This window comes from Microtus oregoni, unplaced genomic scaffold (genome assembly GCF_018167655.1).
Source record: "Microtus oregoni isolate MIOR12 unplaced genomic scaffold, Mior012 000017F_ref0000208, whole genome shotgun sequence".
In the NCBI taxonomy this organism is placed as follows: domain Eukaryota; kingdom Metazoa; phylum Chordata; class Mammalia; order Rodentia; family Cricetidae; genus Microtus; species Microtus oregoni.
The window spans coordinates 33,078,755-33,103,995 of NW_024543076.1; the positions used below are offsets into that span (position 1 = coordinate 33,078,755).

Sequence of the window (25,241 nt, forward strand, 5' to 3'; positions counted from 1 at the left end):
TCCATTTGTATGTCTATCATATCACATATCAAAAGAGAATGAAAGAAAGAAAAAGAAACATGACGAATGTGAACCACAGCACAGGGGAGAAGCATGGCGTGGTGCATGGTGCGTGATGTGCGACCCTCAGCAGTCTCGGAGATCCCGCTTCTTGCCTCGCCTTGATTTCTTGTGTGTTTCCTGGCGAATAGTGTCATATTCCAGTATGGCCATTCGGGACAGTCTCTGCAGAAACTGAGAGGGAGCTCCTGAGAAAGGGTCGCTGAAGACAGAACCTGCGGGGAGAAAGTGAACTCTCACAACTCGGTTCAGCACTGATATGACGTGACTGAGTGACGTGTGGCCACCCATGCCCACAAAACACTACAGAATCTTTGCGTACACACCTTGAACTTTCCAGAAAGGCCAGTGCCTACTTCTGACACAACTAAAAAATGGGAAACTTTTGAGTATATGGCTCAAGAAACGGTACCACTAACTTTGGGCCAAATTACATTATTATAGGGTTCGGACACCAGCTATGCAATTCTGTCACATGCCATATGCATTGCCTCTAACACAATACCCCCAAATCTAACAAGTACAGGGATGAGGCAGTGAATGCAGCCACCCGAATTACGAGAAAGTTCTCTGGAATCTTGCAGATGTCATTAAGGCCCCTGACTGAGCACAGGTGTTAGTGTCTACTTTCAAAGAACAAAATTCTAACCAAGTACATCCTAAGTGAGAAATTGGGAGTGTCTGATGTCCAAGCATCCAAGGACAGACTCTCCTCCAGATACGGTGGGACTACTCAGTGGTGCTTAGGAAGAAACTGAGTTAAGAGTCCGTGTGGAGCTCTAAACAGGTACAGTATAGATAGTTTCTTTTTTTTTTTTTTCCGAGACAGGGTTTCTCTGTGGCTTTGGAGCCTGTCCTGAAACTCCCTTTGTAGACCAGGCTGGCCTCGAACTCACAGAGATCCACCTGCCTCTGCCTCCCGAGTGCTGGGATTAAAGGCGTGCGTCACCACTGCCCGGCTAGTATAGATAGTTTCTGCAGTGAATAAATGTGTTCAGTACACAGAATTCACAAGAAAAAACAGGAGATGGGGATGGGGGCTGGAGAGATGACTCGGCGGTGGCTGATCTTCCAGAGGACCCAGGTTGATTCCTAGCACATTGACGCCTACATCTGTTAGCTCCAGCTCCAGGGAAGCCTCCAGTGTTCTCTTCTGGTGCTTAGTATACCACACACACACACACACACGGTGCAGAGTCCTGCTGCAAAGACACATGCAAGCAAAACACCACACACATAAAATAATAGTTTTTAAAAATAGAAGAAAAAGATAAGGATAGAATGGAACTTTCTGGGAAGGCGGTAAAGGGTTCAGAGCTACACTGACATTTTAGTCCATGGTAATGAGCAGGTGTTTGCTAACCAGGGGAGCAGTGTGACTGGACATCAAGGCTGCAGGCTTCTGTTGCAGCGATGAATGGTTTTAAAACTCGGAGATTTAAAATAAGGTAGCCAGCTTGAAGGCTGCTTAGCGGCCCAGGGGAGCTCTGTTGGAGGCTGGCCTTGGTCCTGAGATGACAGACGTGTATGTAATGAACCTCGAATCCACTAAATTTGCAGACTAAGAAGAGCTTAACAGAAGCATTAAAAAGCTAGGTGCTCACTCAGGAGACTGGGGCAGGGGGATTCCTGTGAGCTTGTGGCCAGCCTTGGCTATGTAGTAAGAGAAAAGGCAAAGGGAGAGAGCAAGGGAACACGAAGTACCTTTTGACTTCTCCTGAAGCGCTGTCATGCTGCACGACTCTTTGGTCTTCTTAATCCTAAAGATTACAGACAGTCAGAAAATGGCATATATCAACCTGTTGACTTTGAAGAACACGGGTGACAAACATCACAGTCTCAGTCACACCCACTGGCTTCTTACATTTGTTGTGGCTCTGTTTGTTTCTGTGCTGGGGACAAGGCCCAGACTCTTGCATCTGGCAAGCATATGATGGGTCCTAGCGAAACTCACCTTGTCAAACGATATCACATAGGGACAAAAAACATGGTATAGCCGGGCGGTGGTGGCGCACGCCTTTAATCCCAGCACTTGGGAGGCAGAGGCAAGCGGATCTCTGGGAGTTCGAGGCCAGCCTGGTCTACAAGAGCTAGTTCCGGGACGGACACCAAAACTACAGAGAAATCCTGTCTCAAAAAAACCATGGTATAGTAGAGAAACAGCTCCACCGTAATCAACCCCAGCAGAGGTAGGAATGAACCAAACCAATGGCCGATTCCGAATACATCTCACCATAGCCGAGCACAGAGTCTAGCTCTGCACAGGTGTGTGTGTAGCCGTCAGTAGTCAGAAGCCAGGCTGGGGGAAGGCACACGGATGTGTCTGCATGTGTGCTGAGATGTAGATGTCCCTATCCCATATTGTTGTACTTTTTCTCTGTCAGTCACCATGATCTAAATTTTTGCTATCATTCTTGTCCCTAAAGGAATATCTAGCATAGCAAATTATTAGGGAAATGGGTAAGTGAGCCATTGTAAGCATTCCACATTTCACAGAACTAAGGTAAACTTCAATCTTTACGGCTACAGTGCTATCATCAGTCACATCCCTTGTGTGTCATGAGAGACACTGAAAATCTCTGATCTCCATTAAGAATATTTGAGAAAAGATTAGACATTTACCAGAGTTTTGGAGTCAAATATTCACATAATGGGGGGAGGGGCTAAAAGAGGCAAGAAACTGTGCACAAACAAATGGAGTGTTCCCCGCTTTGCCAAGACTGCTCTTTCACAGAACGATGTGCAGGGGGAATAAAATGCGGACGGCAACACGGCGTGTCCTCACTGGATGGCTGGAACTTCACAGGCAAGGGAAAGAACTAATATCTACATTTGCCTACCAGTTTACACACATTATGTCACTTAGTCCCCACCGCTCCACTTCATGTGTGAGGAACACTAGCCAGAATGTGACCAAATGTATTCAGATTATCCTCCAGCAAGAGACAAATTCACAGTTGTCAATGTAAAGTGTCAAGAAGTGATTTCTCAAACAGCCAAACAAAACCAGCTGAAGTCGGGAAAGGGATGCCGATTCAAAATGTGGAAGTAGGAGGGTTAGTTCCGGGGGTGTTTCCCAGACTTACAGTTGAGCATCTGTTGGAAGAAGGTGACAGGACTGGACTAGACTGATATAGACCCTGTTACCACAGGCTACCCTACACGCTCTCATCTGCACCCAGGCGAAGGGCTGTGGCTGCAGATAAAAGTGACAGGAGCAGGGTTAGTGTCATGGACATTGATGTCTTAGAAATGGTGTAAACAGTCCTCGATAAGTTTGGGGTGCACGCTTCAAAGGGCACCTCCTCTCTCTGCACCCTTACCATCCTTCCTCTGTGATACACATCTGAAACTGCTATTTCTCTCCTACTCTCTCCATCTCTGCCTTCCCTTTTGAGGTTATTGTCTCCCGTAGTTCATGTAACTCTATAACTGAGGGTGACCCTGAAGTCTGAAGCTCCCTGCCTCTGCCTCCTGAATGTTGGATGACAGGATGCTCTGCCACTGTGAAGTGCTGGGTATCACACTCAGGACTGACGGCTTGGTAGGCAAACACTCTACCAACTGTGCTTGATCCCCGCCTCCACCTTTTACATTTTGATGCTAGAAAATCTGTTTTCAGAAAAACATTGAAGGTGCTGACACAAGCTGTATATAGCAGGGTTTCCTTGAGATGTTACTTACAAAATCAGGGATGTCACAAGAAGTTACACGCCTAAAAGAGGAAACGGTTAGACAAAACACGGAGCAATGTGAGGGCAGTACCGTGGACGGCAAGAGTATGTGAAGTGAGGATTATATGGCAGGGTAAGTGTCAAGTACAGCGGCTGGGGGATGCTGGATTTGGATATTTTTGTTGTTGTTGTGGTTTCTTTTGCTTTGTTGAGACAGGGCCTTACTATGCAACTCTGGCTGGCCTGGAACTTGCTTTGCAGACCAGGCTGGACTTGAACTCACAGACATCTGCCTACCACAGTGCTGTGATTAAAGGCTGGTACCACAATGCCTGGCCAATATTAACTTTTAAACAGCACAGTAAGGGGCTGTAGAGATGGTTCAGCAGTTGGGAGCAAAGACTGTTCTTCCCCACACTCAGAATTGGTGGTGCCAATGCCTCTGGCCTCCTTGGGCACCTGAATCATGAGCACATGAGTGTGTGTGTTCCTGCGAATGATCTTTGGGGAAAGGGACAGAATGGAAAGTCCAGGTAACTAAGACCACAGCTAAAATGAGTCCATGAAAATGAAGCACAGAAGAAAACACCCTGTGCTCTTTGTATCCTCCAGAGTCTCCGTAAACTTGAAGTATCTTCCACTATTTTTCAATTTATTTATTTATTTAGATATAAGGTTTCCCCGTGTCTGATCTGAGCAAAAGTGAGCTCCCCCGACTCACCCGAGTTCTAATATGGCAGCCATCAGCCAGTGACACTGCTGACTCTTCATTAATACCGTCTTGTTACCTACTTACGCTACCACAGTTAATTCTGAGAGTACTGAACAGCAATCTGATTTGGTAAACTCAAGAAATAAAACTGAGAGCTGGAGAGGTAGCTCAGCCATTAAGAGCACTCGCTGTTCTTGCAAGAGGACCTGGATTTGGTTCCCAGCACCTACGTGGCAGCTCACAGCTAGCTGTAACTCTAATTCCAGGGGTCCGACTCCATCTCCTAGATTCTTCAGGCATCAGTCATGCATGTGGTACATACACATACATGAAGGGAAACATGCACACACACAAGACAAAATCATTTTTAAAGAAATAAAATTAGGTGTGATCCACATGTCTATGGTCCCAAAATTTGGCAGGATGTTGGAAGTTTACAGAATGCTCTGCTACTGTGTGAATGAGAGGTCAGCCTGGGCTACAGGAGACCCTGTCTCCAACAAAATAACAAACCAAAGGCTGGGGATAGGGTTCAGTGGTAGATTACTAGCCTAGCATTCACAGAGCCCTGGCCTTAATCTCCAGCAGCCCAAAAACAGACAGCACCGTGAGGCATGGTGCCACACGCCTTTAATCCCAGAGCTTGGAAGGTAAAGGCAGGTGGATCTCTGTGAGTTCAAGGCCAGTGAGGTCTGCAGAGTGAGCTCCAGGACAGTCGGGGCTACAAAGTGAGACCCCATCTCATAGACAATTGAAAGAATAGATCTGAAAGCCCAGTCTTGTGTGCTGTCCGTGGACAACACAAAGATCATAGAAAAATTTAAGTGTGCCAGGCGTGGTGGTTCTAGCACCAAAGTCAAACAAAATTCTACGTGTGTGTATATTTGTGTGTGTGTGTGTGTGTATTAATGTGTATTAATACACCTCCTTTAAAAAAGTTATCTCAGATAATGTTTCTTTTCTCTAAGATGGCCAAATGAACAAGCACTAGCCTGTGGTGGTTAATCTTGGTTCTCAGCAACCCTAACTGAAAGATTTCCTCATCAGGTTAGCCTGAAGACATGTCCATTGCTCATTTCTTAGTTGTTAATTGATATCACCCACTGTAGGTGGTACCAACACTAACTGGTGACCCCGGGCTGTATAAGAAAAGTAGTTGGCTCAAAACCATCTGTAACTCCATTTCCAGGGGAAACAATTCCTTCTTCTGGCCTCCAAGGACACCAGATATGCGTATGGTACACAGATATCCATGCAGAAAAAGCACCCAGACACATAAAATAAAACGATAATTTTTAAAAAGAAAAGTAGCCGAATGTGAGCCAGAGAGCTAGCAAGACACCGCGTTCCTCTATTGGAACTTCCAGTCCCTGCCTTGAGTTCCTGCCTGACCTCCCACAAGCATGGACCATGGCCTGGAAATGTGAAATGAAATAAACTCTTCCCTGCCCGCACCCCAAGCTGCTTTTGCTCATGTTTATCACACCAGCAGAGAAAGCAACTAGGACATAGATGTTCAGTAGTCAGTAAGGCAGAAGCCTAGAAGAACAGGAGGCTGGTTTACTAACCTACGGATATCTCTCTCTTTTGTTTTAGGATGGCTTTTACTTTTTTTGCTTTTTTGGTGTGTGTGTGTGTGTGTGTGTGTGAGAGAGAGAGAGAGAGAGAGAGAGAGAGAGAGAGAGAGAGAGGAGACAGAGAGAGAGACAGAGAGAGAGACAGAGAGAGAGATCCCCTGGAGATGGAATTACAGGTGGCTATGTAAACTGCCTTAAGTGGGTACTAAGAATCAAACTGCAGTCGCCAAGAAGAGCTGTTCACACACTTCACCTCTGATCCACCTCTCTAGGTTGTACGGTGGTGTTTGTTTCTTTGTTTGCTTGGTTGGTTTGCTTTTGTTTCATTTCATTTCTTGAAATAAGATCTTGCTATGTAACCCAAGCTAGCCTTTTACTCATGCTGTAGCCCAAGATGGCCTCAAACTCACAGCAGTCCTGACTTGTCCTCAAGAGTGCTGGAGTTAGACACTATCAATTTCTTTGTAGAAAGATGTTTTCTTTTATTAGAAAAGAACTTGAGCTGGGCAGTGGTGGTGCATGCCTTTAATCCCACCACTTGGAAAGGCAGGCAGATCTCTGTGAGTTTGAGGCCAGCCTGGTCTACAGAACTAGTTCCAGGACAGCCAAAACTGTACAAAGAAACTGTGTCTTGAAAAAAATAAATCAATAAAACCCTTCTTTGATTAGTATGTCAGAGTTATATTAGAAAACAAGGGCTTTCCTTTTCAGGGGGAATAGGCCTCCTTCTAAAACCTAGGCAGCCTTGAAGGAGAAATCCTCCTGCCTTGGGCTCCTTAAGTACTGAGATTACAGATATGCAGATAAAGATAGGATTTTTTTTTTCAGTACTGAAGATGAAACTCAGGACCTAGACTACTGGGCAAGCACCGTGCCACCAAGCTACATGCCCAGCTCTTGAGCCCAGGCGTTTAGTGGCAGTTTACAAAGGTGGGTGACTGGCTGAAACTCCCTCCTGATGCTGCAGGATGTTATCAGCCCCGAGTCTCCCCCATAGTCTTCCGAAACCTGCAAAGGCTGCAGTGATGTGGGAGGTCCTTCTGTATATGTGTTGCTTTTATCGGTTAATGAATAAGGCTGCTTTGGCCTATGGAAGGGCATAATATAGCCAGGCTGGAAGAGATAATAGAAAGACAGAGTAGGCAGAGTCAGAGAGACACCATGTAGCTGCCAAAGGAGAAAGACACGCAGGAACCTTACCAGTAGGATTCAATCTCATGGCAAAATAGAAATGGGTTAATTTAAGATGTAAAAGTTACTTATTAAGAAACCTGAGCTAATAGGCCAAGCAGTTTTGCAATTAATACAGTTTCTGTGTGATTATTCAGCTCTGGGTGGCCGAGAAATGAACGAGGCAGTCACCAATTACACTGCAGAGTTAAAGTTCTTATAGAGAATCATTCCTGTGTTCTTCTGCATTTGAACTAGGCTCAGACAATTGATATACTTATTTTTTTTTTTTTTGGTTTTTCGAGACAGGGTTTCTCTGTGGTTTTGGAGCCTGTCCTGGAACTAGCTCTTGTAGACCAGGCTGGTCTCGAACTCACAGAGATCCGCCTGCCTCTGCCTCCCTAGTGCTGGGATTAAAGGCGTGCGCCACCACAGCCCGGCAGACAATTGATATACTTAAAATCAGGTCCTTCAAACCTGTCTGACAATGTCACTTGAAAAGAGAGAAACATGCCTATTTGTCAACTTGAATGAAATGGCTAACTTAGATGCAAAGAATACAAATAAAAATTCATTCCTTTATGAAAAAAAATCAGTAAGCAGCCCAGAAAGCCCTTTACCTCAGCATCTTTACTTAGACATAAACAGTCAACAAAGGCAGTCAGAAGCAGGCCACCTACCTGATTGGAGGGATCTCAGTCTCAGCATGCAGCAAGTGCTTATGGATCTCTAGCGGAGTTGAATTTAAGCTCTTTGGGCAACTTGGCAGTTCTGGTAAATATGGCATTTTGAGACATTCTTTGGGCTCTTCTAGACCAAATGCTATAGTGTGTAGTGATAAAAAAAATCATAATTGTCTTGGTTAAATGCACACTTCTTCTATCACATACTAAAGCACACAGTGTGGCAAAGCAAATCAGCCACAGAGGGAAGAACATGGCGTTGCTGTCGTCTGTCTCTCCCAGGAGAATGACTTTCAAATGCAGCCAGACTCACCACAGGGAGGAGTAGATTTGGAGGGTGGGTAAGAATGGGAACAAGAGTAGGGTGTGTTGACTCACACCTGAAATCCCAGTGTTTGGGAAGCTGAGGCAGGAGGGTCCTAAGTTCAAGGCCAGCCTGGGGCCTTAAGTGAGTTCAAGGCCAGCCTGGGCAATTTAGTGACTCTGGGTCTGAAAATAAAAGGCACAGACTGGGAAGCAGCTCGGTAGCAGGGCTCACTAAGTGTGAGAGGCTCTAGGTTCCGTCCCTAGAATCCCGCAGGCCCTTCCCCCAAGAACCAAAGCTCGAGCAGTGGCAGCTTTGCCAGTCTTCGGCTGTTCTCTTTATCAGCGTTCACAGAATGTTAGCACCACATTTAGACAAGCATCACCTTCAAGACCTGCATTGTCTGCTACTGAATCTGTCCCGCGTTTGTGTGAATAACCACAAAATAGAAATTACATCATCTGAAACCCTTCCCTTGGCAGTGATTTGAATTTTCTCTCCACAAATCTCAAACCAAATCTGTAAAAGCCAACATGAAGTTTCCAGACTGCCTTCATTTGGCTTCACATTTTGCCAAGTCTTTTTGTTTGGGTTTTGGGCTTGGTTGGTTGGTTGGTTGGTTGGGGTTCTAATTGAGACAAGGTCTCTCTATGTAGCTCAGGCTGATTTTGAACTTGCAACAATTTTTCTGCCTCCCAAATCCTGGAATCACAAGAAGTACGCTCCACTTCAGGTTTTCTTTCATTTTTTTTCTCATGTGTGTAGGAATGTGGAGGTGTTTGCCTGTGTGGAGGCCCAAGATTTGCTTAGATACCTTCATCAATCCTTCTCACCTCATATATTAAGGCAGAACCCAGAACGCAGAGCTGTGGAGTTAAGCTGGATGGCCGGCCAGCTTGGTAATTACCGCCTCTTGGCTGGCGTGCTGGGTTACAGGAGGGCTGCCATGCCGGCTGTCCTGCTCATGTGTTCCGGGGACCTAAACTCGCCTGCTCAGCAAAAGGGCAGAGTCCTTTCCTCATCCCCAGGGTAAGTCTAGTAGTACTGCAGTTCCATCTTTATCTGGTCTCCATGAGACCTAGTACCCACACATACATGCAGGCAAACACTCATAAAACAAAAATAATAAACACCTCTTAAAAACAAATAAAAACAAAGACATTAAATAGAAGAGGCAGGTTGAGAGGTTAAAAGCTTCCAGGTCACAGTGGCACAAGCCTGAAATCCTAGCACTTGGGAGGTGGAGGCAGGAAAATGAGGAATTAAAAGGCCAGCCTGGACTACAAGTTCAAGATTAGCCTGAGGTATGTAAAACCCTGTTAGAAAGAAAAATAGGAGGGAAAAGGGTAATTTTTAAAAAGTTGATAGCTGAACATTGCAGTGCATGCTGTTAGCACCAGACTTGAAAGGCAGAAACAAGAGGATTTCAAAGAGTCAAGGTGAGCCTGGGCTGAATGGCAACTTCCGGGCCAGCCAGGACAACATAGTGAGACTGTCGCAAAACAATCTAAAAATAAGTCATAATAAAATAATTTAAAACATAATAAATAAGTAAACTGTGTTTGCATCACTCAATGAATATTAATCTTAACTTGCTTCCATTTCCCCTTTCCATAAACTTAATATACTAGCCCAATATAAATGTCATAGGAGTTACATGATGTCTCTTGACTGCTTAGGGGGGAAATATATGTAAATTCCAGGCATCCCTTCTGCTTTTCCAAGAGATGACAAACAAGATGAACTTACCCTTCCTTATCTTCTGTGTTTCCAAAACTGCTTTCCTCCAACTGCTCTCAAACAGAAAGCAGTTGTCCAAGGAACTTCTGCTGACTTTGGAAGCCTCGAATTTGAACTCAGGAGAGAACATTGTCATCTTCTCTTCTTTCAATACCCCGGATGAGAAGGAGACGCTGCTTCGGGGCAGGGAAGGCAAGAACATGGGCATTTCTGGTAACTATCTCTTCTCATGTTACCATGAAGATTAAATATTAACACACATGTACTATAATGTGGAAATAGGCATTCTTGGGGTTTTGTTTTGCTTATTGAAAGTCTCACTATATAGCACCTGAGTAGCCTGGAACTCACTATGTAGACCAAGCTGGACTTGAACTCACAGAGACATGACTGCCCCTGCCTTGAAGCGCTGGGAAGAAATGTTTGCACCACAATGCTCAGCATAGCCTTGGAATTCTAAAGCTAGACAGTTTTAAGAATAAAATTTGCTATGTTTTAAGCATTTTAATGAATGTTTTCAGTTGGTTGGTGTTTTGAGACAGGGTTCAATTATCCTAGGCTAATACAGATCTCTCCAAGGGTGGCCTTAAACTTCCCATCTTTCCTCCTCCACCTCCCCAGAGCTGAGATAACAGGAAGATGCCACCCACTCCCTGTATTTTGATACCCTAAGTGCTTTTGATGCCATAGGATTTGTGGCTAAAGAGGTGAAGACCCACCAAGACCTCTCTCTGCGCGACAGCAGTCATAAAAATTACTGCAAATGAAATACGAAGTAATTGATAGTTTCTTAAAAGACATTTAGTTAGCCAGCCATGCTGGCACGCACCTTTAATCCCAGCACTCAGGAGGGAGAGACAAGACAATCTCTGTGAGTTTGAGGCCAGCCTGGTCTACATAGGAGTGAGACCCTGGCTCAAAAAAAAAAAAAAAAAGACTCTTAGAATCATAATCCAGACTCCATTCTAAGAACTTCCTTTTTATCTATAGAAACAGAGATAACTGGAGAACTTTCAGCTTTAAGCAAGTCTCCTGCTCCCTTTCAACAGACCCTGCTTGCCAGTGGGAGACGGAAGAAGGAACACTCAGCTGGACTTCTGAGTGTCTCAGACCACAATGGCCTCCTAGGGGTATTTTATCCTGCTGGATCAGAAGATGTTCTTACAGCTGGATTTTTCTAGACCATCCACACGATAAATCCATGAAGACAAATCTCTAAATTTAAATCTACATTTTACATTTTTATGATAAAATTTTGTTTGATAGTCCACATTTGAGAGCCCGGCATTCTGGTGAATTGCTTTAATCTCAGCACTTGGGAGGCAGAGGCAAGCTGGTAGATTCAGAGCCAGACCAGTTTGCATGGAGAGGTCCAGGTTACAAGGTTACAAAGAGAGAGACTCTGTCCCCACAGTGGATGCTGTAATCCCAGCAGTGGGGAGGTAGGAGGATGGGGACTTTAAGAACATCCTTGACTAGTCTGTGGCCTGTTTGGGTGGTATAAGATAGTCTTAAAAAAAAACTTATGGGGGTGGTGGTGGAATAAAAAAAAAGAAATTTAAAATACAAATTAAAAAATAATGAGTCCACATTTGGAAGTACTTACAACTTCAAGAATCAATTGATATAATTAAAAACAAAAACAAAACTAATCAGGCATGATGGCTTACATCTTTAATCCCTGCACTTGGGAAGCAGAGAGAGGTGGGTCTCTGTAAATTCAAGGTCAGATAGACCCATTTAGAGAGATCCTATCTCAAAAACAAAATGTTCCACACCACGCATGCCGAGGTCAGAGGAAAATCCGTGGGAATTGGTTCTCTCCTACTTTGTGGATCTTTGGTACCAAATTTAGGTCATTGGGCATCTTTCTCTGCTAAGCTGTCTCACCGGACTCAGACCCAATGCTTTTTCTGGTGTTTCTCATAAACACAATCTCTACCACGGCAGGCCAGTGCCCTGTGGTTGCCATTTGCTTTGGGGTTATGCACACACACCCTCCTGTAATAATACAGTTAATAACCGACTACTTCACCTGCATATAACTGTGTGCACACACGCCCCTCTCCAAACAGTGCAGCTAGCTGCTCCAGACGCCCCTTGCCCTCCTTCACCTGCATTAGACGACACACACTCCCAGCTCTGAAGTTCTCAAATGTGAGCAGTTCAGTCAAGTGTATTCCCAATGGATCTGGCATGGAAATACAAGGGCCAGTCAGGCCTGAACTGGTTTGGGGTACATGCGCAAGGCAAACACTGTCTTCTAGAAACTTTATAGGAAGGATCCACTATGTACCACCTTCTGCTTATGCACAGCTGGGGTGTGCATCAGATGCACTGTGAGATGCATGCCCAAAGGAGAAATCATTACATAACCCTCAAAAAAAAAAAAAAAACCTTTAGTAACCAACTCTTTCTCTTGAGAACCTTAAAAGGAAGCTCAGAACAATAATGAGGACCCTTGGGCTGGAGAGACGGATTTTCAGAGGAGCTGAGTTCAATTCCCAGAAACCACCCACGGTGGCTCACAACCATCTGTAACCAGATCTGGCGCCCTCTTCTGGCATACAGGCATATATGCAGGCAGAACACTGTATATATAATAAACAAATAAGATAATAATAATCAGGACCCTTGTCGCTCAAGTTGTCTCATGTCAGTCCTGACAGTGTTTATTTCTATAACCTACACCATGACTTGACTCTGAGTAAAGTCATCTCGCTTTTGCAAGTATGTTCAGTTCTTGGATAAGAGGCCAAGGACCTGGAATCACCTGACCCAGGTTTAATATGATGGTCTTTATTCCTCCATTGCCTGCAAATGACATCATTTCATCCCTCTGTGTGTCTGGATAGTACTCTCATTTGCCACATTTTCTTTACGCATGCAGACACTGCTAGGCTCCCGGGCTGATTCAGTAACCTGGCTGAATGAATACCGTCATCATCAACATGGCATCGCAGGCTCCTCTCATGTATGATGGCTTTGATTCCCCCATACACCAGGTATGGGTGGATTTGGGGAGCAAAGGTACCCTTGTATGAATGAACATTCATGACATGAGCACAGCCATGTCGCGGACCCTCATACCTCAGACCTTCCCCAGGCCAGACTTTGGGTAATGACAAGCATCCCTGAGTGGATGCTGATCTTGTGGGCAGAAAGCACTTCCTCTGGGATGACTGAAGCCCAAGACTACTTCCGTACAGAGACCTCCTTCTGAGACTAGCGAAGCTATTAATCCAGCTGTACATGCTACTAGGCTACTAGGCTACTGGTTTGCCTCACACAGCCCTCCCCATCCATTCTCCTGTAAGACTGTGTCTGTCATCCACTGTCACCCCAGTAAGGTCAGTTCCAAAGCCCTGGAAGGCAGACACTATAGCAGTTCTGTTTTAAGTTTATTGAAGAATTCCTGCTACCTCTCTTGGATTTCTGTCCATTATATTATAGTATCTTGCTTTGCCTCTCTAACAATTTATATCTTCTCTCTTTCTTTTGGTTAGACTGGCTAAGGGTTTATCAGTCTTGCTAACCTACTCACAGAACCAGCTCCTTGTCTGCCTGGGTCTTTGTATTGTCCTTCTGGCCGCCATTGCACTGAGTTCAACTCTGATCTGTATTCCTCCTTTTATTCTACAGGTTTTTGATGCATCATCAGGCTGAGAGCTCTGTTTTGTTTTAATGTAGACTCTCATAGCTATTCGTTTCTCGGAACAGCCTTTGGTATATTCCACATACTCTAATAGATTGTGTCTACATTTTAAATTTGATTCTAGTAGCTTTTAAATTTTTCTCCTTATATTTTCAATGATCTGCTCACTGTCCAAAAAGGACAGTTGTGTTCTACATGTTTATGTGGTTTCTGTAGTATATATTGCTGTTGATTTCTAATTTTATTTCTTTATGATCTGAGAAGGTGACAGGAATTATTTCAAGTGTTTTAAATTTCTTTTTTTGTTTGTTTGTTTGAGACAGGGTTTCTCTGTAGCTTTGGAGCCTGTCCTGGAACTAGCTCTGTAGACCAGGTTGGCCTCGAACTCACAGAGATCCGCCTGTCTCTGCCTCCCAAGTGCTGGGATTAAAGGCATGTGCCACCACCATCCGGCTGTTTTAAATTTCTTAAGACTTGTTTTCTGCCTTAAAAATAACTATTTCAGAGATATATTTTTGAGGAAATTTCCATAAAATATCCAAAATGTGTATGTTGCAGTTGTTAGATGAAGCTTAGAGTCTGTTGGCTCCATTAATTTTTCAGATAGTTCATCTCTGAAGTTCCTTCAGTGATTTTTTTTTTCTGTGTGTGTGTGAGATATTTATGGGCCACCAAACTACTGGTGAGGATAAGATATTGAAGTAACCAACTATCATTATACTGGAGCCTCCATGTCCCTTTATGTCCAGTAATTCCTGCTTTGTTTTGTTTTATAAAATTGGGTACATCAACATTAGGTGCATATGTATTTATATTCCTTGAACTAATATGAAGTGATCTTGTTTCTCCTAATTTTGTCTTGAAGTCTGCACTATTAAATATGAACACAATTAATTTTGCTTTCTTCCAGACTACAATTGCTTGAAATATAATTTTTCATTTCTTTCAGCCTATGTACATGTCATTGTTAGTGAGGTGTGTTTCTTACAGGAGCAAACAGTTGATTGTTGTTTTTCAATCTAATTAGCCAGTCTATATCTTTTTGTAAAGATCTATCTATCTATCATCTACCTGTCTATCATCTATGTATCATCTATCTATCTATCTATCTATCTATCTATCTATCTATCTCGCATGTGTGTACGACTTTATGCCAGAAGAGGGCATCAGATCCCACTATAGAGTCATGAGCCAACTTGTGGGTGCTGGGAATTGAACACAGCACCTCTGAAGCCCAGAAGTCTGTATCTTTTAATTAGAGAAATAAAACCATTTTCACTTAAGGTGATAATATAAACGTGTGTCCTAGTTCCTATCATTTTTTATCTTTCTAATTGGTGCTCTTCTAATTTTTTGATTGCTTATCTTTTCTCCTAGTGGGATTTATTCTCTCCTGTGCATTCATGGCTGTTGTTTTCTTCTTCTGAACTGGACAGGAAGTTGTGAGCCACCCAAAAGAGGTTCAGGAAGCCTGATTTGAATCCCCAGGAAGAGCAGTAAACTCTTAAGTGCTGAGCCAGCCTCTGCCTTTTATCTTGGGAAGTTGCGCCAGCTGGTCTTGAACTCGTTCTGCAGGCAGGGAGGCGTCAAGCCTATGACTTTCCTACTGTAGCTTCTCAGTCACTTCAAAGGCTTGAAGTTTCTTTTTCTTTATTCCTGTTTGCATAGTTTAGCTCATGAACCCCATGTTCCAGCCCTGAAATACTCTCTTCTTAACTTCCCCTGTCGGTGAAATTTTCCACTGAGTTGTTTTAATTTTGACTTACTTAGTTTTTTATTTCTAAAAGCATGTTTGTTTTCTTTTCAAAAATCTATCTTTATTGAACTTCTTATTCGTATCCTGTATTATCTTCCTTAATTAGTTCAGCCCCCCCCCCCCGAATTCAATGATTTTTTTGTTTTACTTTTATTTACTCGTGTGTGTGTGTGTGTGTGTGTGTGTGTGTGTGTGTGTGTGTACATATGGAACATGTGTGAAGAAGTCAGGGATCAGGTCTCTCCTTCCACCACAAGGCTTCTAGGAATCAAACTCATGTCATCAGACTTGGCAGCAAGTGCCTTTACCTGCTGAGTCATCTCTCCAGCCTTCATTGGTCTGTTAAAGAGTCATAATTTTGAGGTTTTTAATCCAGCATTTTACTCATTTCAATAACTTTGGATCTAGTTTCAAGAGAATTATGAATTCTCAAAGGAGTCATCTTGCCTGGTTTTTTCCCCACGTTTCTTGTCTTTCCATGTTGGATGGATATATTTCCATTTTTATGTGGCAGCCTTTTCAGGGAAGAGATTTCCCTTGGTGAGACAGCCTATGACATGACAATGTTTACGTGGTGGATATATACCCTAATGGATTTAATAATATAATTTCCCTGCTTATGTCTTGGTTAGGGGTTAGTGTTTTCAAACAGTGCACACTGTTTAGAAAGCTGAGGATCCTGTTTTCTGAGGCCTCAGAGGAATGGATCCAGAAGATGTAAACACTGGAACATACAGGGCCCTCCTCCTTCAATTACTCCTCTATCCTGGTAAGAACGTGTGTTCTGAAGGCTGTGGGCTCAGTCTGTGCTGTGGTCCTTATAGGAGCACATAGACTTGTCAGGCTTTTCCATTTTCCTCTGTTATTGTTGACCATGAGGATGGCTAAAATATATTCTGTTTTATGACAGGCATCCATCTTGGTGCCAACCAGATGTTTGTCTCTGACTCCAGTCCCTGGAAGATAATTTCCCAGTAACTCTTACTTAGTGACCACCCACCCAAAAATGCACATCTATGACCATCTACTGGTTATGTGGTGACTAACTGCTTTTTGGTTTTTTGTAACCTGCTTGTGCAGGCATTCAGGTTGCCTAAACTTGGCAGAGCCAAATTGATGTTAGATGTCCTTCTGTATATGTGTTGTTTTCATTGGTTGAGCAATAAAGCTGTTTTGGCCAATGGCTTAGCAGAGCAAAGCCAGATGGGAAATCTGAACAGACATATAAAGAATAGGTAGAATCAGTAGATGTCATGTAGCTGCCAAAGGAGACAGACATACTGGATCCTTCCCAGTAAGCCACAGCCTCGTGCTGATACACAGATTAATACAAATAGGTTAATTTAAAATGTAAGAGTTGGTTAATAAGAAGCCAGTGTTGTAATTAATTTGGTTTGTGTATGATTATTTGAGTCTGAGCAGTCAGGAAATTAACAAGCAGTCATTAGTTGAGTCTCATACTCAATTCAAAAACTGTTGCTCTGCTAGCAATAATCAATAAATCCTTTAATTATAATTGGATTGAATCTATGTTTTCCCCCCAGGGGTCAGAAATTCCATAACACACACACACACACACACACACACACACACACACACCATGCTTACTTAGAGTCTGGTCCCTGGCTTGGAATTTTTACCTCTCCTATTCTTGGAGTTTATGTATTTTATGTATTTGCTGATGGCCGAGCCAGGGAGGTTATGTGTAGGGCAACATGTGCTGATTCTGAGCTGGGTGTGTCCCATCAGTGGCTTACACTCAACATCTACACAGCACTCTCCAAACACTGTGGGAAGGAGAAAACCATAACAGCATGTAACAGTGAAAGTACAGTAAAGACCAAGAACCAGCTACATCACCCACAACCTAAGAGCAACAGCAGTTGGACTGCTGGAGAAATAGTATAAGCCAAATGATTACTATAACAATCTATTTTATTATGATAAAAGATTGTTAAAAAGGGAGAAAAACCAAAAAAAAAAATCTAATACCCAAAAAGTAAAAATGGGTCAAAAGTGGAAAGTGAAAGGCTTGATCTTGAGGGGGAAGGAGGGAGATGGAAAGAGAAGGGATTGAGGGATGGAGAAGAATGGGGGAGGAAGAAAAAGGTAACAGGAGAATGAAAAGTACTTGCACTTATATGGAATTACACACACTCCAGTTAACCAGTCAGCACACGCAAAAAACAAATACTTCCCCCCCCCCCCCAAAAAAAAGACCCTCCCTGCAGGAGTGCTCATGCAGGGAAGGAGAGATTCCCCTCTCCACCATTCTGACTTCCTCCTCCCTCCTCTTGGACTTTGAGCTGCTTGGAAAGACGCGTGCACGCTGCAGGACGGGGGATGGACACCGGTTCCTTTTTCCGCAAGGCTTGCTGGGAACTTCTCAAGATGGCTCCCACTGCAACGTGTCGTCCCCCGCCCGCGCGCGCTTTGAGAAGCCTTGCGTGTCTCCAGGGCCACCACGCTGGCCAGCTCTCAGAGCAGTTGCAAGACACCTTTTCTCTATGGTGACTCCTGGGCCAACTCCTCTGCCCATCTCTCCTCTGGCTCTCTGTTGCTACTCTCGGGGGTGTTGCTGGGCCCAGAGGGGCTCGGAGCTGCTATCCACAAATATTCCACAAGCTGCTTTTGCCGCGGCTCCCAACTGTGGTTAATTTACTTCCAACATTCAAGCAAGATTTGGGGAGAGCGCTGCCTCCAGGAGTCAACGGTTACTTAAGCTATGGGTACTTTGCTATACAGAGAAGTTTCCCACTGGTCTCTGCCTGGCCTGGGGTTTCACAGTTACAGGCACAATCAAGTCATCTTCTTGGGCTGCAGTCTCTAACTCGGTGTCATTGGGAATTCTGGCCCCAGAGTCGAGCTGGTCTAGCTTAGCAGCTCCGCCCTTTCGCCCTTTCGCAGCTCACTCCTTGATAGATGGCAAGCCTAGCAGCCTTCACAGGCCAAAGGCAGTTTGAGATTTGTCTTCTCACGGCACTTAGGAAACCGGCTTTGTCAAAGATGGATGTGCTAGTACAAATTCAGTCACACTTCCTGTGTGACGTCAGTGCTCAGTGATGAGATCGGTGCCGCTTTCCCTGAATTTAACATCTTCAGCCATTAAACAGATACAAATAGATAAATAAATAAATAAATAAATAAATAAAGCAAAGGAAGTCAGTGTGACTTCCAAGATTAAGTCAAAAAATATAACACAATTTCCAGCTGGATCGCTGCGCTTAGCCACCATTTGTCTGCTAGCTGAATTTGGATAGGAGTGAAAGGATAATTTAGGCAGAGTCTGGGTTCTTCTAAAAACTGGAAGAAACTGGAAGCAAGCCACCAGGTGATAAATGCACCTGCCCTGGGATTGTTACAATGTGAGCATCTTCTATATATAAAAGCAACTAGCATATTGGGATCTGCGTGTCACTATAGCTGGCAAATTGCTAAAACAAGTACTTTTTCTTTTCTTATACAACATCTGTCTTACTATGTAGCCCAGGATGGCCGAAAACTCACAAACTTCCAACTCAGTCTCTCAAGTGCTGGGATTACAGGCGTGCACCGCCATGCCCTGCTAAGAGACTATTAAAACAGTCCAGTGAGAATGAGCTTGACAATAGATTGAAGACTGAAGCTCTGACAAGGAAGAGGGAGTTGAAGGTGACTGCAGCTGTTATCTGGGCATGAGAACCTGACCAATACACAGAGTTCAAAGGGACTGAGCTAGGTTGGAGATTGGCAGGCAGAGAAACACTGTTTTCCATAAAACAAGCCCAGCAGGACATCCAGTAGACATACAAAACCTGGAACCAAGCAGTAGAAACTGGGTACGGTAACTGACTTGAAGACAAGGAGCTAAAAACTAGGGGCTGGAGAGATGGCTTAGTGGTTAAGAGCACTAACTGCTGCTCTTCCAGAGGACCCGGGTTCTGTTCCCAGCACCCATAGGGCAGCTAACAGCCGTCTCTGACTCCACACAGAAGACATGCAGGGAAAATACCAATGCTAATAAAATAAAAATAAACTATTTCTAAAAAATGCTAAAAACTATTCACAGACGAGAAGGCCAGAAACTTTGTTAAAGTTGGCAAAAGAGACTGGAGAAAGAAAGCCAGAAGAGCCTTTAAGATATATGTGGGGCACGAGAATGAAGGAAAGGCCAGTGAGGAGTGACCGGACAGATAACCCGAGCATCACGGAGGCAAGAGGCCATATTCACGTGTACAAGAGTTAGGATTAACACTGCTCAAGTACCCACTGAGATGACTGCAGGCCGACAACTGCACAGGACTTTAAAGCCCACGAAGCACAGCATCAGAGTCAAGGGAGCCTGCATTTAGTCTTCACTTTGTCTTCTGATAGTCAAACACTCATAGGCCTGTGCCTCTGACTCTCATAAGAGGACAAAAACTGAATTTTTAAAAGACTTTTAAGTGTTCAGCACTCTGCAAACAGAAACTACAATTTATTTTTAAATAATAATAAACATTTTCCCCTCGCCACACCTGCTGATGACAAGGGAAATCATGCCCTGCTTGATGGCGCTCTTATAATTGGGAGCAAATGGGAAGAGGATCAGTTCAAGCAGCGTAGGGAGTTCAAGGTTAGCCTGGAGGCCATGATCTATCTCTCTCCCTCTCTCTCTCTCTCTCTCTCTCTCTCTATCTCTCTCTCTCTCTCTCTCTCTCTCACACACACACACACACACACATACACCAAAAGAAAATGCAAGTCAACACGGTTTTTTTGGTTTTGTTTTTGTTTTTTCAAGACAGGGTTTCTCTGTAGCTTTGGAGCCTGTCCTGGCACTCCCTCTGTAGACCAGGCCGGCCTCAAACTCACAGAGATACAGAGATCCACCTGCCTCTCTAGTGCTGGGATTAAAGGCATGTGCCATCACCACCCGGCAAGTCAATACATTTTTTAAAAGCAAAATTCTACCAAAAATTTTAATGTACGTAATCCAACTCAGTACTGTTTCTTTACTTTTTCCTTCCTGTGCATGGTGTGTATGGGGAGAGGGCAGAGGTCACATATGCTACATCTTGCTTGTGGAGGGCAGAGGACAACCCTGTGGAGTTGGTTCTTCTCTCTTTCCTCCTCTAAGGAGTTCTGGAATCCAAGACATCAGGTTGTGCTGCAAATGCCTTCACTCACGCCATCTCACAGACCCTACCCTCACCTCGGCAGTTCTATTTCAAGGGGTTTGTTCCACAGAACTGTTTCATTGTGTGAGAATGGCGTTCATCGTTGTGTTGTTTGTAAACGGGAAAAACTGGAACCATTCTCTGTGGATTGTATAGGTTACACTATCCGTGGCCAAAATCAAAGGAGGAAATAGTGGAAAAACACGAACACTAAATGTATTAAAAAGTAAAGGAAGTAGTAGGAAGTAAGGAAAGTGTCCTGCTCACAAATCAACGAGGAGCCCCCAAATGCCATAATATAATTTAACAAGCGCACAGAGAACCTTTTTAACAACGAGGGTTTTATGAATCACCATTCTAACATTTAACAGGGTCACATATGCGCCCAAGCATATGACCCAAGACCTGCGGTTCTTTTGCTTCTTGGAGGACAATGACCTAAATCCATTTGTTTGCAGAGTTGTTTGCATTTGTCCCTATGGTTTCCCTGACAGTTATGACTCCAAAAAGGCGGAACAACCAGTGTGGATGACCAGTGCATCAAACAATCTACCTGCCCAGCATTATTAGTTCCTAGTATCATTAGAATCTAGTGAAAATAAAAAAATGCACCCACAAATATGGGCACATCAAAAATTAAACAAGACTGAATTGGCAGCGCAGTGACTTCTGGTTCATGTAGCTGAGTCTACGTGGGAGAAAGGGAGACAAATGGAAGTCAAGCTAAGTAAATGCATCTCTGGTTCCAACCTTAGGCTTCTGCTCTGGGAGAGGTGGAGGGCAAACCTGTAAGGGTGTGTCCAGTAAACACTGGGGTGCTTTGCTTGAACAGTACCTAACTGGTGTGGAAAGAATTTTCATGACTTCATCCCCATTTCCTGCCATTTGACCCACAAGTGGAATAGGCTTGGTCAGGTCCCCATGCCCAAGCCATCCGGCCGAAGTGTCACGAGAGCAGCTTTGGAGTGGCCCACGTGGCTCTCTAAACATTCAGTTTCTCCTTAGAGGAAGCCCTTCCTGCCTCCAGCCTGGAGCCCTGGTTCCCTGAACTCACCGTCCCCGCAGCTGCACCGAAGAGATGGGCTTGTTCAGGTGCCGGACCCACGGCACCAAGGAGGTCGACTCGGCCAGAGGGGGCAGCGGGCAGCGCGGGGGCCAGCGACGGCCTGGCGCGGACCCGAGCCCTCGGCCCAGGCCGGCGGTGGTGTCGCGGGACTGTCCGCTGCGGCGGGGCGGGGCGGCCGGCAGCCTGCTCGCACTGGCACCACTCTCAGGGCGAGCATGCTCGGCGGCCGGCAGCCCGGCGACGCTCGGAGCGCAGCCGCCGCTCAGCACGGCCCGGTCCTGCCGGGCCAGCGAGCGCTTGCAGCTATGGCCCCGCCTGCCTAGTGCGCCGTTGGTTGCTAGGCGCCGGTAGCCTGGGGCCGTCCCACTGAGCTCTGAGAGTACAGCAGCCGAAAAGACCCGGAGACCGGGTACCGCACCAGAGTGGATGCTGGGATGGTTAGGAGAGCAGGGCGGGTTACCGGGCCGGAGTGATACTGGGATGGTTAGGAAAACTGCTTACACTGAAAGCAGGGAAGGAATCTTGCCTCAGGGTACCAAACTAGTTTAAGTGCCTGGAGACCGCTTACACTGTTGCTACCTCTGGGTCACTGCTGAGAGCGGAGCTATGCAGAAACAAGCTGGCTCACATTAGTCAGTCCTGACACTCTTCCAATGGTAGGAGAGAGAATGGACAGTTGGACAAGGTGGAATTTGGCTTCCTAGGCCGTTGGCACATCAGCTGGCATCAGCCTCATTTTTCAGATTCAAAGTAACTAGACCCTTTCAAGTATTTTGTGAAAAGGGTGTCCCCTCCCTACCTTAAGAAGTCTAGCACCCGCAGCTACTCAGTAATTTCAGCATCAGCCTGCCTCGCTGTTCAACACACAGGATACCGGTTCTCAGGGCCTCTGGTTAAGAAAGCTAATTCAGATTAGACCCGGTAGAGAAACTAAGCCCTCGTGTGAAACTACGGTCAGTGGATCTGGGCATCTAGATGGCGGATCCGTCTCCTAGCACACACCAAGCTCTGGGTTTGGTGGTTAGCAGTACATAAAAGAGGGCAGGGTGGCACATGCCTTGTAATCCCAAACCCTGTGGTGGAGGCAGGGGGATCAGTTCAAGGTAATCGTGAGTTCAAGGCCAGTCTAGAATATGTGATATCCTGTCTCCAATAAATACATGAATATGTATACTTTATATAAATAAAAGAATTCTTGACAAAAATAAGGATAATGAGACATATAGGATTGGGTTGCATATTAACTTCCTTAAGGGGGAGAATTTAGTGGGTAGAAATTAAGAGAAAACATGTCTGGAGATAATCTCAAAACCAATTATAAATTCAGTTCTGGAGTTGCAAAGTAGAGAATCACATAGAAGAGATTATGTGGATTAAACAATATGCTAGAATTCAAACGTTTCTTCCCCGTGCTCTCTTGGCTCCTGCACCATACAAACTCTGCCTTTCCCCAGCTGTTCTTTTGCTGGGTATCTAAATATTGCCCTTAAACGCTTTTGTTTGTTTGCTTTTGGTTTTTCGAAACAGGGTTTCTCTGTGTAGCTTTGGTAGTCTCTCTGTAGCCCAGACTGGCCTTAAACTCACAGAGATCCACCTACCTCTGCTTCCGAGTGCTGGGATTAAAGGTGTGTGCCAACACTGCCTGGTTTGTTTTCTTAAAATTCTACTGCTGGGTGAGTGGTGGTGGTGCACGCCTTTAATCCTAGCACTCGGAAGCAGAGGTGGGTGGATCTCTGTGAGTTTGAGGCCAGTCTGGTTCCAGGGCAGGCTCCAAAGCCACAGAGAAACCCAGTCTCAAAAAACCAAAACAAAACAACAAACAAACAAATAAAAATTCTACTGCTAAGAAGTTCAAGATCAATGAGAAGGCAGGGTCAGTGCTCGGTGAGGACACAGTACCTTCTTTCAAGAAGGCACCTTGAACACTACGTGCTCCAGAAAAACAAATGTCATATGGAGAAGGGCAAAAAGAGAGCTGCCATATTGCCCCCAGGCAATTTATTTATTTATTTATTTATTTATTTATTGGTTTTTCGAGACAGGGTTTCTCTGTGGCTTTGGAGCCTGTCCTGGAACTCGCTCTGTAGACCAGGCTGGTCTCCCAGGCAATTTATAAGGCCCTGATCCCATCCATGAAACTCTCAACCTGACAACCAATAATCTTGTATCTCTTAATGTTATTGAGCATTGTTTCAACATGAATACAAACATTCAAAATACAGTAGAAACAGAGGGAGCCAAAAAATTGGATCCCATACTATTTGCCAATGACATGATAAAGCCCAGAGTGGCCACCTTATTTTACTGTTTCACTGTCTCTCCTTAGTCTTTAAAAGTGTGTGTGTGTACATGCATGCACGCACACAATTCACGTGTGTGTGTCTGAATGCAGGCATGTTTGTTTGGTCAGAGAACAAACAGGATGTTGCCCACCTTGGTTAAGACAAGGTCTGTGTTGTTTACAATTGTCTACGCCAGACTAGCTGATAACTCTGCCTCCCATCTCCCTGTAGGAGTGAAAGGATTGCAGGCATACTCATCATGTCCCAGGTTTTACACACCAGTTTCTGAGGCTCCCAGACCTCACACTTGGGCAGCAGGCAATCAGCCCACTGAGCCATCTTCCCAGCGCAAATCCGTCCACATCCCAGTCAGAAGAAATGACGGGGGCAAACGTGAAAAGAATTCACACAAAAGTGGCAAACTCACTTATTTACTTAGACTTTTTAACAGAATGAGAAATGCAATTATATTCTAGCAAAAAAAAAGTTTTTCTCAATTAAAAACAAAACAGTGATTCTATCTAAAAAGTAAAGGGTACCTAATAACTCTCCACACGCAGCTGGTATAAATACCCAAACAATGGCCAGCATATAATGTTGAGAACAAGTGACTCACGGTGTACACCTGTAATCCCAGCCTGTCGGAGGCTGAGGGAGGACTGTGAGGTCAAGGACGGTCTGGGTTAGGGGCAGCCTGTCTGTCTTTCTTTCTTTTTTTTTTTTTTTTAAACGTAAGTTAGAGGTGTGAGATAGCTCACTAGGTAGAAATACTTTCCAGCCATCTGTGATCCCACAAGAAGGCAGGAAAGGCATCCAGGGGTTTTCCTCTGACCTCCACAGATACACTGTGGTAACGTGAACATACACATATGCAGAATAAATACAATATTGTAAAACAGTAAGTTAGGGACCAGCGAATGGGTAAAAGTGCTTACGATGCAGGCTTGATCTGAGTCCACTCCCTAGAGCCCTCACAAAGTTGAAAGAACCAACTCAAGATCATCCTTTTCCCCAGATGAACCCATGTGTGCGAACACACACTTGACCACACACTCAGTGAATGCACACATATGCATGCCTAACACAATAAATGAAGTTTAAAAACTTAATTGGTTTAATGGAAAACACTACGAAGCCCAAGCAGTTCATAATTATTTCACCTCATGTATTAGAGATAGTATTAATATAAATCCGTATCTCCAGCTTCCTTTATAAAATTTTCCAGTTTATATAATATGAACTGTGTTCCTGTAACATGTTGTCCTGTATGACTTTATCCTACAGTTGTGTATATGTGTGTAGTATGTGCACCCACACAGACACAGATGCACACTTCATGTTCCACCTTTTATCCTGCGCCACAATAACCACACTGTGCCAGCTAACCAGAGGCCTGGGATTTCAAATGCTATGTTCTAAAGACG

General features: G+C 44.5%; 1 protein-coding gene across 2 annotated transcripts; it reads right to left on the reverse strand.

Annotated features, from left to right (window-relative positions):
• On the reverse strand, window positions 1-21,930 carry CUNH8orf89 (chromosome unknown C8orf89 homolog). 2 transcript variants are annotated; one of them, XM_041667812.1, is made up of 5 exons: window positions 21,524-21,930; window positions 9,930-10,093; window positions 7,874-8,015; window positions 1,765-1,820; window positions 1-275 (listed from the first exon to the last, which is right to left on the reverse strand). In XM_041667812.1, the coding sequence occupies exons 2-5, from the start codon at window positions 10,054-10,056 to the stop codon at window positions 127-129; spliced, it is 474 nt and encodes a 157-aa protein (XP_041523746.1). In that variant the 5' UTR covers window positions 10,057-10,093; window positions 21,524-21,930; the 3' UTR covers window positions 1-126. The 2 variants fall into 2 exon arrangements, with proteins under 2 accessions (XP_041523746.1, XP_041523747.1); XM_041667813.1 differs by having other exon boundaries at window positions 9,930-10,096.
• Window positions 21,931-25,241: the final 3,311 nt, after the last annotated feature.

Excerpts from the sequence above, each read along its gene's own strand:
- CUNH8orf89 (XM_041667812.1), bottom strand. The coding sequence starts at position 10,056 with ATGACAATGTTCTCTCCTGAGTTCAAATTCGAGGCTTCCAAAGTCAGC. Across the intron at positions 1,821-7,873 it reads ACTGAGATCCCTCCAATCAG|GATTAAGAAGACCAAAGAGT; the intron begins GTAGGTGGCCTG and ends TGTAATCTTTAG. Across the intron at positions 276-1,764 it reads GCTTCAGGAGAAGTCAAAAG|GTTCTGTCTTCAGCGACCCT; the intron begins GTACTTCGTGTT and ends TTCTCCCCGCAG.